The sequence below is a fragment of the Hyaena hyaena genome, unplaced genomic scaffold (genome assembly GCF_003009895.1).
Source record: "Hyaena hyaena isolate Hyena2069 unplaced genomic scaffold, ASM300989v1 scaffold_94, whole genome shotgun sequence".
Lineage (NCBI taxonomy): Eukaryota > Metazoa > Chordata > Mammalia > Carnivora > Hyaenidae > Hyaena > Hyaena hyaena.
The window spans coordinates 26,105-44,067 of record NW_024080726.1 but is presented as its reverse complement, the minus strand read 5'-3'; the positions used below and the strand labels follow the sequence as shown (position 1 = coordinate 44,067).

General features: G+C 53.0%; 1 protein-coding gene across 3 annotated transcripts in view; it reads left to right on the top strand.

The window, feature by feature from the left end:
• The window catches only part of CLCN6 (chloride voltage-gated channel 6), a 33,365-nt gene that overhangs the window by 9,683 nt on the left and 5,719 nt on the right, over window positions 1–17,963 (top strand). For 2 of the 3 annotated variants that reach the window (XM_039234981.1, XM_039234982.1), the window contains 18 exons: window positions 463–529; window positions 3,266–3,372; window positions 3,932–4,058; window positions 4,813–4,880; window positions 6,254–6,312; window positions 7,126–7,258; window positions 7,890–8,003; window positions 8,313–8,479; window positions 9,027–9,153; window positions 12,257–12,383; window positions 12,675–12,828; window positions 12,938–13,097; window positions 13,190–13,296; window positions 14,251–14,437; window positions 15,287–15,441; window positions 15,623–15,779; window positions 17,491–17,598; window positions 17,753–17,878. In XM_039234981.1, coding sequence (XP_039090912.1) covers window positions 463–529; window positions 3,266–3,372; window positions 3,932–4,058; window positions 4,813–4,880; window positions 6,254–6,312; window positions 7,126–7,258; window positions 7,890–8,003; window positions 8,313–8,479; window positions 9,027–9,153; window positions 12,257–12,383; window positions 12,675–12,828; window positions 12,938–13,097; window positions 13,190–13,296; window positions 14,251–14,437; window positions 15,287–15,441; window positions 15,623–15,779; window positions 17,491–17,598; window positions 17,753–17,878 — 2,250 coding nt within the window. Of the gene's footprint in view, window positions 1–462; window positions 530–3,265; window positions 3,373–3,931; window positions 4,059–4,812; window positions 4,881–6,253; window positions 6,313–7,125; window positions 7,259–7,889; window positions 8,004–8,312; window positions 8,480–9,026; window positions 9,154–12,256; window positions 12,384–12,674; window positions 12,829–12,937; window positions 13,098–13,189; window positions 13,297–14,250; window positions 14,438–15,286; window positions 15,442–15,622; window positions 15,780–17,490; window positions 17,599–17,752; window positions 17,879–17,963 lie in introns of those variants that run through there. The other variant, XR_005528872.1, reaches the window with a different exon arrangement.

The window sequence follows — 17,963 nt, the reverse complement described above, 5'->3', positions numbered from 1 at the left end:
AAAAAGCCATATACCTCTGAGTAAATGCTGTTTTTCAAAGTTATATTCTAAGCTATATACTTAGCTAAGCATCACCGATGATATTATTGGAATTCTTCATCTGAAACCGCCTTTGGAAAATGCTGAGCAGTCCACGATTCTGGATATTACTGTAGTCACGGGATGCCTTCCTCAGTTTCACACCTTTCCCGGCATCCTTTTCCCTCTTTGCTTGACTATCCTTCTCTCGGCATAGCTGTTTCCTTTGTTCTTTGGAGAGGCGGCGGTCCCCGGCTAGCAGGGACAGGCTGGGAGGGAGTCTGGAGAGTCAGCTCCTACGAGGAAAGCTGTTCCCGCATTGCCTGCTGGTAACCCGGGCGTACGTGCCAACCAGGAAGGGCCAGGGGGTCGTGCCAGCATTTGGGCGGAGTGCCTGCACCCCATTGGGGAAACACTGTGTGACAGTTCGCTTGCTCTTCACAGGTGGGTCTCTTTGTGGACTTCTTCGTGCGCCTCTTCACCCAGCTCAAGTTTGGAGTGGTCCAGACGTGTATCCTTTTCCTGGTTCTTGGCCTTCCCAGATGCCAGCAGTCTCTGACTCTGCTTTTTTACCTAAGAATAGCAGACGTGGCCTATTGGAGAGTTTTTATTAGCCATTCGGCTTCAGGTTTTTTTATTTTTATTTTTATTTTTTTAATTTATTTCTGAGAGAGATAGAGAGATAGCATGAGCAGGGGAGGGTCAGAGAGAGAGAGGGAGACACAGAATCTGAAGCAGTCTCCAGGCTCTGAGCTAGCTGTCAGCACAGAGCCCGACGTGGGGCTCGAACCCACGAACCGTGAGATCATGACCTGAGCCAGTCAAACGCTCAGCCGACTGAGCCAGCCAGGCGCCCCTCGGCTTCAGTCTTTAATGGTCTTTGAAGGAGGAAGAGTTTGATAGAGACTTGTATTCAGGTTGGTAAGACCCAGATACCACAAAGACGCCTGTTCTCCCCACTCATCTATAAATTCAGGGTGTTCCATTCAGAATCCCAATAGAGTTTTCGAGGAACTGGAAAATTCTCTTCCTAAATTTAGTTGAGACAGTTTTGAACAAGCAGGGGAACTTGTCCTACTCAGCATGAAGGCTTGCATGATTTAAGATCTAGTCATCGAAACCGCACCACATTGGGGCAGGAATTCTCAGTTAGGCCAGCGGAAGATAACAGAAACAGAAATTGGCTTGTACGTGTACAGAAGTACGGTGAATGACAGAGTTAATGTTGTGAGTCCGTGAGGAAGAGATAGATAATGTAACAAATCCCAGATAGATGCTGGGAAATTGGTTATCCATCTAGAAAAGTATCGGTTCCTACTTTGTACAATAAATTAATTCCAGATGGATTGAAAACGTAAATAAGCAAAACAGAACTTGAAGAGACCGTGTGATGTCAAGAGTAGGGAATAATGTCTTGAAACTCCAGGAGGCGCAGAGTGAAAGGGAAAAGATCAATAAACTTGACCACAGCAAAGTAAGTTTTTTTCTTTTTTTTTAGTTTTTTTTAATGCTTATTTATTTTTGAGAGACAAGAGTGCAAGCAGGGGAGGAGCAAAGGGAGAGGGAGGCAGAATCCGAAGCAGCTCCAGGCTCCCAGCTGTCAGCTCAGAGCCTGACGCGGGGCTCAAACTCACAAACCGTGAGATCATGACCTGAGCCAAAGTCAGATGCTTAACCGACTGAGCCACCCAGGCGCCCCAAGTTTGTTTTTCTTACAAACAAAAAAACCCCAAACCACCACAAAACACCATAAACAAAGTGGAAAACGAGTCCACGGCCTAGGAGAAGTTGTTCACTCTACATTTAAGAGGCAAGTAATTCGTATCTGGGACTCAGGAAGACCTGCTTCTCCGTAAGGAAAAAGCCCAGTAGAAAAATGAGCAAAGACGTAAACAGGCAGTTCTCAGAAGAGGAAAATTGAGTGGTCAGTAAGTAAACCTGGGGAAAGGGGCTCCCCTCATCACTAACCAGGGAGATGCCAGCCAAATAGGTAGCACGGCGTACCTCATGCCGCTGCTGACTTCCTCTTTTTCCTGTGAAAATACATGTTCGTTACAGCCTTGTGATGGCAGAAAGGTGAAATCACACCAAGTGGGAGAATAGAAGCATCGTAGTGGGTTCGAATGGTGTGATTTTATGCAGAATTTACAATGAATGGACCAGGGCTGTGTATATCAACATGGCTAATTCTCAAAAACTTGATGTTGAAGGAGAGAAAGGACGAAATTGTAGAAAGTACGTAAGATGCCGTCCCGTTATTTTAGTCTTAGAAACACATACGACGATACGGCTGTGTATGAAAATACACAGAAGGACACACAATAATTTCAGCTTAGTGGTTTCTCTGAGGGGAGAGTGGGAGGGAAACAAAGGATTTTATTTTTAATAGTATCTAACATTTTAATTAAAAAAAAATAAATAACCTGGAGCAAATTCAGGATTTGTTAAAGTGAGGGCTATGGGGGGAAGGGTGTTTGTTACTTTTTATGACGTGTGAAGTATTGATGTGAAATGTTGGGGTCCAGGAGCGAATGGTCAAGATAGATCCTTGGGATGTTTTCGATGCAGAAAAAGGTGGTTTTAGGAAAGCACGGGGACAGGACCCATGGGCAGAAAGAGCTGCCCTGGGATTGTGAGGCGTGACTGATTATATACCTTTAAGCCTGGAGGGGGTCAGGGATAGCGCTAAGTCTTTAAGGAATTTGGAAGCAAGGTTTCCAGGGCCGTGAGGGGCTAGCTGCTGTTAAGGTTATTTACCGTGTCTAGTAAAACCTTAGTTGTGAAACCCTTCTGGTGTGTATCCAGTGGGCCATTTGTTTGAGGGATGATTGGGGTTGGGGGTTGAGATAAGGGAGGTTTCCAAAGGGATTTCATAAGTTAAAGAAGACTGATAGGATCCTGGAGGTCTAGCAAATGTCAAACCTGGGTTGCCCTTTGCCTCGAGCACTAAGCATTAACGGCCAGTCAGTTGAGCTCCTGGAAGAAGATCACTCTGCCTGCCTCAAGGATTTGTCAGTGGGCTGCAGGTTTTAAGGAGATTCGAGTTTTTCTACATTCCTTTTGCCTTTGTTCTCCACATCAGTATTTCAGAATTTAAAAATGGTCCCTAACGTAGAAGACCTCTCAGGCAGTTTTGTTTTTTTTTTAAGTTTGTGTATGGAGAACAGGAAGAGACATCGTACCGTTTCAGGTGATGACAGGAACGCCCTTCACTGGCGAGCGTGTGTTCCTTAACCCAGTTCTGTAGCGGTGGAAGAATGCAGCCAGAAAGGGTGCCTTGCCCTGTCCCTCCTCGAGCTCTTGGGTTTCAATTTGACCTTTGTCTTCCTGGCGAGCCTTCTCGTTCTGATCGAGGTGAGGTGGTGTGGGTGTTGCTTTTTTGCTAATGAAGTTTTGGATTCCTTCATCTCCACTGCTGGAAATGCCGGGAAACTGACTTAGACGTAACAAAGTTCCTGCAGACAGCGGCCCCCCCTACACTTAAGAGTTGTTTTTGAAAGTAAAGGTTTCAGCCTCTGGTGAGATTACAGGGAAAAAGTCCCAATTAGGAGGCTGGTTCTCAACCTTGGCAGCATGTTAGAGTCACCTGGAGAGCTTTAAAAAAAACAACTTTAAACTAACTTTAAAAATGGCAGGTACCCAGCTCAAATGAATGAGATCAGAATCCCTGGAAGTGGAGAGCCTGCGTTGGTAGATGCAGGTTCCCCAGGTGATGCTGACTCACCGGAACCTGTTAGCAATGCAGCTGTTTCCGCTTCCCCTCAGACCCGCTGAGTCAGAAACCCAGAGTGGGGCCCACCAGGTGATGCCCATGCTGATGAAGGTCAGCCCGCCCTTGTTGGTGAGGCCGTTGCCGGTAAGCCATGGGACCAGTGGATTTTGAGTTTATGGGTGTCCTGCTCTCCCCCATCAGCCAGTGGCAGCAGGTTCTGGAATCCCCGAAATCAAATGCTACCTGAATGGTGTGAAGGTGCCTGGAATTGTCCGTCTCCGGACCCTGCTCTGCAAAGTCTTTGGAGTGCTGTTCAGTGTGGCTGGAGGTAAGGAGGCTCTTTCTGACTTTTATCCTTCCAAGTCTTCAGGAGGTGAAGATGACAGGGAGCATTGTGCATGTAAATTAAGTCAATCTGGATGTGAAGGGCCTGCCCTCAAACAGACCCCTGCCCTGTTTGTTGATGGATCATTTTTTTAAATGCAGACACCGTTAGTTAGTTACCAGAGATGCCTGACAAACACATTTAGATTTGGAGTAATGGGACTATCTAGTTGGTCCCTGGACTTTGCTTTTAGCTAAGTCAGCAAGCTTTTTGTGTAAACAACCAGACAGTAAATATTTTAGGCTTTATGGGCCAAGAGGCAAAAGGGGAGGTATTATGTAGGTACTTAAACCTATGTAACCATTTGAAATAGATCCGTGTAAGAAAGTAAAAACCAGGGGCGCCTGGCTGGCTCAGTCGGTGGAGCGTGTGGCTCTTGATCTGGGGGTTGTGAGTTCGAGCCCCACATAGGGTGTAGAGATTGCTTAAAAATAAAATCTTTAAGGAAAAAAATGTAAAAACTATTCTTCGTTCTCAGGCTATAGAAACAGACATTGAACCTGTCTTAGCCCGCAGCCTATAGTTTCCTGATACCTCAATTTAAAGAGTATTTTCTCTTATTTGACACTTTCTCTTACAAAGTCACATAATCACCTCTGTTGTATGGCCGTCAAGAGAAAGGTCTACATAGCAAAGGTCTCCCAGCCAAGAGGGGTGTCTGCTGACTGATGGTCTCCCCTTTTCCACCTGTTCCCAGGGCTCTTTGTGGGGAAGGAAGGCCCCATGATCCACAGCGGAGCAGTGGTGGGAGCTGGCCTCCCGCAGGTAAGACTTGATGGGCTGGGAGGGGACGTCCCTCAGAGTGGGCCCTGGGCAGGGGCACGTCCGCGGTTGACTTGATAACCAGTTCATCGGGGGCACCTAACGTGGCTTTGGAATCGGATGTCACTTTGGGTTGAGGTGGAAACTGCCCTGTCACCCAGGAGATTGGGTAACTGGTACCTCCAGGTTTTAACAAGGCCCTGCCCAGTCGCCAGAGCAGCGATGGGACATTCTGTTCAAGACACAGACACTCGGTGCGCCCATAGCCGTCGCCAAGCACCTGCACGCCCGGGGGCCTGATGGAGCGTCTCGGTGCTTCCACACCCCAAGAGGCTGGAAGCCTTGACCAAGGCGGTTTCAGGCCCAGGTCTATGCTGACACCCTTTGGAGTAGCAGCTGCTGTTTGCTGAGTGCCCTCAGGGCCAGGCTCTCCATCCACTGGCCTCTTTTTCTTTAAGCCACGTCAAGGGTTTGGCTGTCCTCCGTCATCCCCATTCTCATTCGAGGAAACTGAGCCGCTGGCTCTGGACTCTAGAGCTCCCCCTTCTCAGTGGTTATTCTGGATTCCCCGGCTGCCAGTTGGAGGAGTTTCTGTTTCCTCGTAGACAGTTAGCCCTCACGCTCTGAGAGAAGAGCCGCTGTGGCTCTGGGTCGTCCAAGCCAAGGAGAGAAGAGTCTTTTGTCCTGAGCCCATCTTCTGATCTGCCTCTTGCTGCTGCATCATTTCCTTCGCATCAGGCGCCCGGCCTCCCAGAAGCAAGTGGAGAGGCGGAAGGAGGCCAGGCAGGGGCTGGGCAGCAGCGAGAGATTTTGCTGAACACGTTGGAAGATGTCTCTCTCCTTTCTTACTGACCCTGCTGAGCAGAGCTCACTTTATCTTCTGCTGCAGCTTTCACATTCTCCTTTTGCTCAGTAGTTTCCCTTTTTACTTTTTTTTTTTAAAGATGTATTTATTTTGAGAGAGCATGAGAACACGTGCACGCACGCGTGTGCGTCTGTGAGTGGGGGGAGGGCAGAGAGAGAGAATCCCACGCTATCAGCACAGAGCACATCATAGGGCTCGATCCCGTGACACCGGAATCATGACCTGAGCTGAAACTGAATCAGAGTCAGATACTTAACTGACTAAGCCCCCCAGGCACCCCTCCTCTTTTTTCCTGACTTGTTAACTGTGTACAAAACGCGATTTCCCAAGATCCTAGAAATTTGGGGGCAGGAAAAGAAGTTCTTCCCAAAAATAATGTCTTTTTTTTCCTCCCATATTTCTCTTCTGGACTTCTTATAACCCATTTGGCTGGGTGTGCTCGAGCCAAGGGGACTTTCCGGTGCCTGGTTCCTGTGGACCCCCCCTCTGACTTTGTTTTCCTTTCCTCTAGTTTCAGAGCATCTCCTTACGGAAGATCCAATTTAACTTCCCCTATTTCCGAAGTGACAGGTATGAAAACACAACCCGCTTCATTTCCTGCCGCTCAGACCCCATGGCAGTCACTGAAGCTGGCCTATGGGGTGTCTGGCCAGGCAGGCTGCGTGGGGAACCCAACTGTCAGAAGGGAGGGGGGCTTTGAAGGTCTCTGAGAATAAGCACTAGGGCCATGCGTGGCTTCTGTTTTGTCATGACCTGAGGCCTAGAACCATTTCAGGGAACGAAGAAGACAGTCCAGGATTGAAAACATGACCGAGAAAGCCCACGGGCATATTGTCGAGAATGTGTTTGATGTTCCAAAGCGGAGTGCTCGGTTAGCTCCTCTCTGGGTTACAAGGCGCCCTTCCCGGTGCTTTTTCACCTTATGGGATCTGTGTGTGTTACTGGCCTGTGCGCCTTGCTGGGCCTTTGGAATCAGGGAACCAGGGTCAGAGTTGTCCGTCTTCTCGTATCGGCCCTCCTGCCGGCCTCTGGTTGCTGCTCCTCTGCGTATAAGCAGCACTTCAACATATTTCACTGACGTGTGGCTTTCTGGAAGAAAGATCTGGTGAGAACGTGGCTCAGCAGTGACCGACAGAAGTCTGCACCCTGTCCGTGTTCTGAGCAGACTGACGTCAGGGAGCCCCTCCGACTCAGGAGTGTGTTTGGCTCTTAGGTAAACCGTATTGCTGCTCAGTCGGCCTCCCCAGACACCTGCCCTTCATGAGCCCTGACTGTTCCTGCGTCATGAGGCACCATGTTGGTGGAACAAGGAGTAAAAAACTGCCTTCTGCGGCCTGAGGACTCTCTTTTTGGGTGAACCACCTGTGTGTCTTCTCTCCTCAGGGACAAGCGGGACTTTGTATCCGCGGGGGCGGCTGCCGGAGTTGCTGCAGCTTTCGGGGCTCCCATCGGGGGGACTCTGTTCAGTCTGGAGGAGGGCTCATCCTTCTGGAACCAAGGGCTCACGTGGAAAGTGGTAAGAAGGACTTGGAGTGGAAACCTTCTCTTAAACCTAACCGCTCCCCCTAAAACTAAACTGGACATCTCTTACTTGGCATGTTCACCTGTCATTTGGATGAGACCAGAAGGGGTGTGACTGTATCAGAAAGTCCTTTGCTGTAGCCCCATAACCTCCAAACTGTGGACTTTTCTGTACTTTTCATATAAATGCCCCCATCCCCAAATCAGACTGCCCTTATCCTCTCTGGATGAGCTGTCTGACGTGACAGTGGGAGACCGGCTGAGGCTAGAGGCAGCCAGTGGCAGAGCCTGGACTTGAACCCTTGCAGCATCCTACCTCAGACTGGCGTGTGCCTCCTCTCGTATTTGCTGTTCCTCTTTGGGCACGAGATCCAATCCATAACAGGCTCTAAATAAACGGGCTCTCCAGTAGGCTGCCGAATGCAGACTTCTTACAGCCTGATCTCACGGCTTCTCAAACTCGAGGTGTGCCCATGGTGGTGGTTACCAGAGCTCTGTATGCAGACCCGGAGCTGCGGGTCTCTGTGCAGGTGTCTGTGCGGGACGGTAGGCTTCCCGAGGCGGTGTCCGGCAGAAAGTAGGCCTCGTCGCTATCGCGTGTTCTCGTGTGTCCCCTTTGCCCTTAGCTCTTCTGTTCCATGTCCGCCACCTTCACCCTCAACTTCTTTCGTTCTGGGATCCAGTTTGGAAGTTGGGGTTCCTTCCAGCTCCCTGGATTGCTGAACTTTGGCGAGTTTAAGGTATGTTTTATCTTTTCTTCCATAGTGTTGGTTTTTGTTTTTTTTTTTACTTGACCTGTGAAAACTGTTCTTAAGTATTAAGGGCCAGAGGGAAGTGGTCAGAAGGGTAGGTGTGGCTTCTGCAGGGGCGTTTCTGCCCCGTGAGTCTCCTGTGCGGGCGCCGTGCTCGGCCTGGGCAGGCTCCCGGCACCGCATCGGCTCTTGTAGAAAGAAAGCAGCCTCGCCTCTTCCTTCTGTCTTCTCCGCTTCCGTCCCTTCCTATTCTCACGGGCACTGTGGTTTTTCTCTCTCCCTCGCCCCTTCTCTCAGTGCTCTGACTCTGATAAAAAATGTCATCTCTGGACAGCTATGGATTTGGGTTTCTTCGTCGTGATGGGGGTCATTGGGGGCCTCCTGGGAGCCACATTCAACTGCCTGAACAAGAGGCTTGCAAAGTACCGTATGCGAAACGTGCACCCGAAACCTAAGCTCGTCAGGTACCTATGCAGTCGCCCCCCCCCCCCCAGCCTGCCGTGGCTCCCGGGCGTCATGTGGACCGGGCCACCCGTCCCCAGGATGGCGATCATGCGAACTGACCCCCCTTCCCACGCCAGCTTTGATCTCGTGTCTAAGACAGAAAACGTAGACGGGGCTGTGGATCTCCTCTATTTGTCAGACAGGCCAAAAGGCTGAGTCTGAGCTTAACTTACGTCAGAGGTGCTGGCTGACTCCCAGCCACTCGGACACACGACAGAGTCAGAGGGTCAGTGAGGCTCTCAGCCCGGGACCTAAAAGGGAGGGCCATTTGTTCCTCCAAGAGTTGATGTGGATGCAGCAGCCGCGTTACTGTCAGCCCCCTGTTTACGCGCCTTGCTGGGATGAGCGAGTCGCTGACAAATTCTGCACGTGTGCTGGCTGGCTAGGCGCTGTCGGGCCTGCTCTTTGGGGACGTGAAGGTTGGGGGGAGACAGGGTTGTGTCTTTCTAGTTCCCAAGACTGGGGTGTTTTTTTATCTTGTAACAAAAGCTATGCTTTGCTTCCTAGAGTCTTGGAGAGCCTCTTGGTGTCTTTGGTAACCACGGTGGTGGTGTTTATGGCCTCAATGGTGTTAGGAGAATGCCGACAGATATCTTCGTCGAGTCAAATCGGTAATGACTCATTCCAGCTCCAGGTAACCCCTGTGCACCTGCTACCTTTGTCCTATACATGCAAAAAAAAAAAAAAAAAAGAAGAAGAATCCAGAAATGTATGACCTGCCTGTACTTAGGGCTAGTGGATGTATTGGGTTCATTGCTCTATACTTGAGTCAGAGTGCTAGGCGATAGAGGAATCTGTGATAGCCTTTTTACTGAAGCCAGAATGTGCACGCTCTGTCTTTTCAACTTTTGTGAAGACTCATGGCTGTCATAGGAGGGACACCTTCTCCCTCTTTCTGTTGAACCAGCTCAGGAAGCAGACCGTCACTTCTTCGCCAAGCCCCAGGTTACTCTTCTGCCTCCTCACCCCTGAAAGGTGCCCACTAGCCTCACCGTGACTGTGAGAATTACCCCAAGAGGAGGAGAAAGGAATGTCTGTTTCGGGGATCAGTGATCTGGCTCTTCTGGCATCTTCTGGTTCTTACTGGGTTTAGGTCATTTACTAGCATATGTTCTTTTTCCATTTCTCCTCTTTTCTTCTTAGGAGTATTTAATATTTTCCAGGATTTTCTCTGAAAGAGAAGAGTCGGTGACAGAGACATTGGAGCTTTGCCCTGCAATTTTTTGGTCCAAACTGTTGGGTTTAGAGAGCCATATGTGGTCAGCTGGACACAGGGTTCTGGCCTCTAGGGTGGGGGCTCAGGAGCATTCGCCAAGTCCCCTGCCTTCTTGTTGCCCCTGAGTAGCTGCTCAGCTCCCTCAAGGCCTTGTTGGGGACATTGTCTTGGATGGCTGTCCCTTTTGTGTTCCCAGGAGCACCCACAAACAGCCTGTGTTCAATCAGGCGTTAGCAAACTATGGCCCAGGGGACAGATCTGGCCTTTGGCAACTGCTTGATTTTGTGTAGCCCCGGAGCTAAGAATGGTTTGTACATTTTTAAAGAGCGTTAAAAAAAAAGAATATACGACAGAGGCTATATATGGCCTACAAAGTCTGAAAGATTTATTGTATGGCTCTCTATAGAAAAAGTTTGCTAGCCACTGTCACTAGTTAGTCCTGAGGTGATTTCATTACCAGACCAGCCTTTTCCAAATGTGTCCCGTAGAACAACGTCAATATGTGCGCTTCAGGAATAGACAGAAAAGAATTCTGCAGTCTCACAGGTTAACCAGAATTAAACAGGTTGCTTTATTTTATTTTATTTTTTTAATTTATTTTTGAGAGTCAGTGAGAGACAGCGTGTACAGGGGAGGGTCAGAATCCAAAGACAGGCTCCAGGCTCTGAGCTAGCTGTCAGCACAGAGCCGGACACGGGGCTCAAACCCACGAACTGTGAGATGATGACCTGAGCCGAAGTCAGACGCTTAACCAACTGAGCCACCCAGGTGCCCCTTAAACGGGTTGCTTTAATACAGGACTTCCTAGGGGCGCCTGGGTGGCTTAGTCGGTTAAGCGTCCAACTTTCACTTAGGTCATGATCTCGCAGTTCGTGGGTTCGAGCCCCGCGTCGGGCTCTGTGCTGACTGCCAGCTCAGAGCCTGGAGCCTGTTTCAGTCTGTCACTCCCTCTGTCTCTCTGATCCTCCCCTGCTCACGCTGTCTCTCTCTCTCTCTCTCTCCTAGAAATAAATAAAACATTAAAAGAAAAATTAAAAAAAAAAATACAGGATTTCCTAAGGCCTTTAAGATTCCAGGAAGAGTTCTGAACGTTTGGAATGTTTATCGGGTGAAGGCATTCCACTAAGCACTTCACGCGCATGACTCCATCTAATCCTAATCTAATCCTCCATGCTGGCTAGTGTTGTTACCCCATTTTACAGGTGGGAAGACAAAGTGAGGTCTTGACCATGGTCTCTCAGTAGCATATCACATGAGGTTGGCATTATTCCCATTGCCTGGGTGTGGCTACTGAAGCTTCACAAAATGAAACGCCTCTCCTGCGGTGGCTGCAGAAGGGCGGATTTAGAGGCCAGTCCTGCACACGGAGCCAGAGCTCTGCTTTCAGCAGGTTCCCTGATCTCCAGCGAGCACTGTGCTGCATCTCGGTGCGCTCGAGTGCAGGACCCTTTCCCGGGAGCCCTCTGGACTGGGGTTCCTCCAGGCATAGTTTGGGGAACACTGTACCTGCTGATCATTCCGCCATCAACTCGGCCCGGATCCACACACATTGCTCCCTGCCAGGTTCTCCCAGTAGGGGGCGCCGACCCGTGTCCTCCCGCAGCCCTCATCCAGCTGTATCGCCCAGGCAGGCTCACCCGGCAGGCTTGGGCAAACCCATCACCTGCTGGGGTGATAGTGTTCATGGAAGGGCATCTCTAGACTGTTCTCAGTAGACCTGAATCCAGTCAAAATCCATTCCTTGTAACAAACTTTGTAGGAAGAGTGTATCCGCCCGCACAGCGTTAGGTGCCCACCTGTACAGTTGTGCCCCATCGGCTAGAACACCAGGACTGTCCTGCCCCGAATGCCCTGTCCTCTGGTGACTCAGGCCGGTGCCACGATGCCCTCTTCCCACACAGAATTGGGCAAGAGGTCTGAATCGTGGAGAGGTCACCTCTTTTCCCGGTTGGGGTTTTGTTCAGCCAGACGGGCCGGGGAGGGAGAGGCCGCCAGGAGCACGGCATCTACCTCCAGGCCTCGTGTGGAAGCGGCTTTTCTCCTGCAGAAAATGCAGGGCAGCGGCGTTTTCCATTTGGAACCAGAGTGGGGGCTTCGGGTCAGGCAGGAACCTGGCCTGTCCTCTGCCATCACCTGTCACCTCACAGCAACTTATCTGTCACCTGCCCCCCCTTCCCACAGCCCACGGGACTCTCGGGCCAGGCTTCCCGCAGTGTCCCCTACTAAATTAGGACTGGGAGCAGAAGCAGAGGCAGATCCATGGCGAATTTAATTGTAGTAACTCGAGAGCCCTCATCCTGGGCCTTTCATCTTCCCCGAGACACAAGGAAGACAGTACCACGCTTGGCTGCTCGCGGCTAGAGATCTGTTTTTTGCTACAGGTTTAATTTCTGGGTAAAGCTTGCGAGCCAGACTTTCTCGACCTTAGCGGAGACATCCCACTTGAAGACTCTGAACACCCTGGGCAGGCGTATTGACCCTTCACTGACCTCCTGCCTGCTTTTTGATTCCTGTGTCTCAGGTCACATCAGAAGATGTCAATTCAAGTATCAAGACCTTTTTCTGTCCGAACGAGACCTACAATGACATGGCCACGCTCTTCTTCAATCCCCAGGAGTCTGCCATCCTTCAGCTTTTCCACCAGGATGGTGAGGACCCGTGAGCCTGCCTGTTCTTGGGCAATTTGTCTTTTCTGCAGGGAGCAAGTTACTGTTTCTCTGCCCCTTCTTCTGGCCTACGGACACAGCCAAGCTTGTCCTCAATTCTGAGCAGAGATAGGACTTTTCCTTTGTAATACCCACCCAGAGCAGGCCAGAGTTTCTGCCTCCGGCGTCGGAGGTGGACCAGTGGGGTACGGAAGGACCTGGAGGGAGCCAGGGCAGCCCGGTGGGCCTTGGTGGCCCCCGGCGGTGGGACTCAGGGCGGCCCTTGCCTTGCAGGTACTTTCAGCCCCGTCACCCTGGCCTTGTTCTTCGCTCTCTATTTCCTGCTCGCATGTTGGACCTATGGCATTTCTGTTCCAAGCGGCCTGTTTGTGCCTGCCCTGCTGTGTGGAGCTGCTTTCGGGCGTTTAGTTGCCAATGTCCTCAAAAGGTACCATGTGTGTGTGCGCGTGTGCACGTGAGTGCGCCCGTGTGTCCAGGTGCACAAGTGTGGAAACCTTGGGATCCTCAGCCAGGGTCTCGGTTTCCTTTGTCCCCAGCTACATCGGCTTGGGCCATGTCTATTCGGGGACCTTCGCCCTGATCGGCGCCGCAGCCTTCCTGGGTGGGGTCGTCCGCATGACCATCAGTCTCACGGTCATCCTGATTGAGTCTACCAACGAGATCACTTACGGGCTCCCCATTATGATCACTCTGATGGTGAGTGCTCCCCTTCCAGGCCTCCCTCGGGCGCAGCCAAGGTCCCCCACCCCCACAGCAGCATCTTTTCAAGTCTTCGTTTCGTGTTTCAGGTGGCCAAATGGACAGGGGACTTTTTCAATAAGGGCATTTATGACATCCACGTGGGCCTGCGAGGCGTACCACTTCTGGAGTGGGAGACGGAGGTGGAAATGGACAAGTGAGGCCACGCCTTGTATTTGTGTCCTAGTTTCAGAGGGGCCTGGAGGAATGTTTGTATCAGGGTGGGAGGTGGTAATTAAGGTCCTGCGGTTGGACTGCAGGAAGCACGTGGGTGTGGCGGGGAGCTGAGGGTGGGGGGCAAAGGGGCCTGGTGGGGGCAGAGGTGAGCAGGGTCCCATGGCATCCGGTGAAACGCGAAGGGTGGCCTCTTGATGAGGTCCACGTTATGACTGAACGTTTAAGGGTCTGCCGAGCCCTTGTTGGGTGAGACCTAGCCTGCTTCCCACGTGCCTCATGGTGTCATGCTACCAGCAGTGATTATTCTGGGCTCAATCCCCAGATTCTCCATCGGCCCACAAACGGCTTGGGCCGCCTATGTCAGGGTCTCCCACCAGGCCCTGAGAGTCCCACAGAGAGATCAGCAGATTTCTGTAAAGGGTCAGAGAGTAAGTATTTTCGGCCTGGCAGGCCTTGGGTTCTGTTACAACTATTCAGCTCGGCCACTGCAGTGCAGAGGCGGCCACAGAGGAGAGTAAATGGGCACGAGAGGTTTGACCTGTAACCTGTAGTTGCCCTCTGGTCTACAGGGACAGCCCACGCTTTTTTTTAAAGTTCCGGTAGTACGATTAACAGTTCAATGGTAATACAGGCAGTGTGCCTTGGGGGGCCGGGGCGGGGGGGCGGCTTATCACCTGGACAAGTGGATGCGGTCTGTGTAGAGGGGACATTTTGTATTGAGCTGAGGGATCAGGAAAGGCCCACTGGTCTGGCAGAGCGAGGAAGGGTATTCCCAGGCATAGGGAAGGGTATTTGCAAAGGGACAGAAGTACAGAGGAACTGCTAGAGGTGGTTCAGAACAGGGGAGCCCGTGGTCCAGGAGTGCAGAAGATGGCTCGCTCCTGAGGGCTGCGGGCTTTCTGGTGAGTCTGGACGGCTTTCCTCCCCACTCCAGACTGAGAGCCAGTGACATCATGGAGCCCAACCTGACCTACGTCTACCCGCACACCCGCATCCAGTCTCTGGTTAGCATCCTGCGCACCACAGTCCACCACGCCTTCCCGGTGGTCACGGAGAACCGGGGCAACGAGAAGGAGTTCATGAAGGGCAACCAGCTCATCAGTAACAACATCAAATTCAAAGTACGACAGCCCGGGGTGGGGGTGGGGGAGCGGTGAGCGAGAAGCAGGCGGTTTTTTGACGCGTCCGTTCATCCTGTGCCCGCCCCACCCTGTAGATGGGGTGCCCTGGTTGGCTCCCTGGGAAAGTCAGCCTCTTCCTTACGTGCGGCAGTGAGTGTAGACAGGATAGCAGACGTGGACTTCTTAGGCCGTCGGGACGCGTGTCCATTCTCACTCCAGCAAGCGTGCGGACGGAGTTTTTGTTTTAATTGGCCTGATTTATGGTGTAAGAGGTAGTGGGGAGCTTTCTGGAGTTGTCGGAGGCAGAGATGCACTTTGGCCTACTTAAGACAGAAAAAGAAGCGAGCTGGAGGCTGCAGGACGGACGGAGAGCTGGGGAGACAGGAGCGGCATGCCGGGGGTGCGGGCGGCCGGCAGACACCCTGGAGGGGGCGCCACTCAGCTCCCGATTTGAAATCCAGGCAGGGTGAGGGTCCCGTTGCCTCATGCAGGCCTTGTGCTCATCCCTTGGCTCTGGGGGCTGGGGGCACGTACACTGATGGTCCCCCCGACGACATGACGTAAGGGAGGGGCTCCCCCTTGGAGAGTTGAGGTCTTGTTCCCAAATCAAAGGAGTAGGGAAGTTGGGCCACCAGAAACCGCAGGATCTCCAGGCCCTGAGGCTCAAATTCCTTTCAATCCCAAGCCCCCTGAGCCTCTGTGAAGATTTCTTGGCAGTTTCTATGTCGGTTTATGCTTTTGACACCCAAGTCCTCAAGCTACGTAGATGCCACACTGGTGTGTCCGTGCCCAGCAGTCCGTGGCCTCCCCGGAAGCAACCTTTGCCCCCCTCCCACCCTTCCCGCACAGAAGTCCAGCATCCTCACCCGGGCGGGCGAACAGCGCCGGCGGAGCCAGTCCATGAAGTCGTACCCGTCCAGTGAGCTGCGCAACGTGTGTGACGAGCATGTCCCCGAGGAGCCGGCCGAGAAGGAGGACCTCCTGCAGCAGATGCTGGAGCGAAGGTGAGCGCGCGGGCTCCCACCCATGGGGTGGGGGTGGGGGGCCCCGCAGGGGCCGGCGCTCTGCGGTGAGACAGCTCCCCGGCTTCCTGGCGACTTGGGGAGCTGGCTGGGGCCGTGGGGGAGAAGCAAGCAGCAGTCCTGCTGAGGGTGTGCTAGGCAGCGTCTGGTTTCTATGTAACAGATACACTCCCTACCCCAACCTATACCCTGACCAGTCCCCGAGCGAAGACTGGACCATGGAGGAGCGCTTCCGCCCTCTGACCTTGCACGGCCTGATCCTGCGCTCCCAGCTTGTCACCCTGCTCGTCCGAGGAGTGTGCTACTCTGAAAGTCAGTCAGTGAGTCTCTCGGGTCTGCGCTGGGGTCCTCGAAGGCACGGGGTGGCAGAAGGACGGTCTCTGTTCCCCGCCTGGGGACGCCGGGTGCCTGCAGGCTGCTGTCAGGTCGTGTGCAGCTCCGTGGCTCCCTCTGCTGTGGTCCAGGTCTCTCAGGTGATGCTGAGCGGCGGGGGAGCTCTCCCAGCCACCTTCCCCTTAGTCTGTGCGCTGGCTTTCAAGGGTCCTTCCGGCCTGCAGACTTTTAACATGCTTTCTATGGTTTTGTTTCTGATATGAGTGAACTTTTGTACGTGCGTTACCAAAAAACTACTGTTCCTCCCGTTAATCTCCTTTCTTCCTTTCCTTTGGTGTTTACGGAGATAAGCAGAGGGGGAGGGGGCATCTTGTTCAAAGTGGTCCCTGCAGTGACTTGAAGACCCTGAAGGTTGTCCAGACGCCTAGTTTCCAAGCTGACTTTCCTGGTTTGGCTCTTGCCCACGGAGGCCAGCCTGAGGTCACCCGGCGTCCTGTTGGCCTGCGGCAGAGCAGCCAGCGTGGGGCAGGGCACAGGGGCTCCGGGGAGAGCGGTCTGTGGTGAGGACAGCCTGGCTGGACGAGGCTGGAGGCGGCGTGAGGAGCACAGGACGGGTGAGGTGGGCAGGGTTACCGAGCAGAAACCTGCTGAAGCACTGGAAGCCGGTGCTGCCGGCCAGGCAGTGGGCGGAGGATGCAGTGGAGTCACAGGGAGAGAGATCAGGACAGAGCAGTGACCCGCACTTGCGGCCACTGTGCCGAGCCTGGGAGCCAGCAGTGGTGGCCCCCGTGCCCAGGGAGAGCGGAGGGGAAATCCAGAACACTCAGAATGCGGGGATGGTAACAGTGGCCGTGTCAGTGCCCTGGGGCTGAGTGGCCACAAACCACAGAAATCCTTTCTTTTCATAATTCTCAAGGCCAGAGCGCCAAGTCCATGCATCAACAGGGCCTTGCTCTCTCAACAGGCTCGGGGGAGGGGTGTTCCTTGCCTTCCTAGTTTGTGCTGGCTGCCGGCCATCCTTGGCACAGCGTGGCTGTGGATATGTGACTCGAGTCTCTGCCTCTGCTGTCACGTGGTCTTTTCCCTCCGTGTCCTCTCCTCTTTTTAGAAGGACAGCTGTCATTGGATTTAGGGCCCACCCTAATCCAGTGTGACCTCATCTTAACTTGCTCACATCTTCAAAGACCCTATTTCCAACATGGCCGCGGTCCCAGGTAGCAGGAGTCAGGACTCAGGCAGATCTTTTGAGGGATCCGGGTCAACCACGACAGCTGTGGGTTAGCTCTTCTCTCACTTAAACTCCAGAAGAAGCCACACCCATCTTTTTTTTTTTTTATAAATAGTTTATTGTCAAGTTGGTTTCCAAATAACACCCAGTGCTCATCCCCACAAGTGCCCTCCTCCATGCGCTGCCCCCCCCCCACACCCATCAGTCCTCAGTTTGTTCTCAGAAGCCACATCCATCTTGCAGATGGAGAAGCAGCTTCAGAGAGATGGGGAGACGCCCGAGGGTGGCGGGCTGGCTGGGAGCTGGCCGTAGACCGCGTTGTCTCTCCGCAGGGCACCCTGTCCTGTGCCTCCTCGCGCCGGGTGGGGCCTGGCTGGGGGGGCCATGGAGTTCAAGGGGGAGGGGCCTAGACGTGGCCCTGACACTCGCTGTGGCCGAGCAAGGACAGCGTCTTGGTTGGGGTTTTGCAGAGCGCCAGCCAGCCTCGCCTTTCGTATGCCGAGATGGCTGAGGATTACCCGCGCTACCCGGACATCCACGACCTGGACCTGACGCTGCTCAACCCGCGCATGATCGTGGTGAGCGGGACTGTCCCCTTGGGGCGGGGGCCCCCAGAAGAGAGGCCAGTAGCCCCTCCCTGGCCGAGCAGACCGCTGCTAGCCTGCACTGTCTGCGCCTTGTCCTGGTTAGGGCGGAGGTGGCCGCTGGTCACCTGTGTCTTCTCCTCTGCAGGATGTCACCCCGTACATGAACCCTTCGCCCTTCACCGTTTCACCTAACACCCACGTCTCCCAAGTTTTCAACCTGTTCAGAACCATGGGCCTGCGGCACTTGCCTGTTGTGAATGCCGTGGGGGAGGTGAGTCTGACTTCCGGTCTGTGCCTGTCTTCTGGAAAGGGCCCTGGAACCGCAGCGCCTGCTGCTCCCCAGCCAGCAGGGTTTC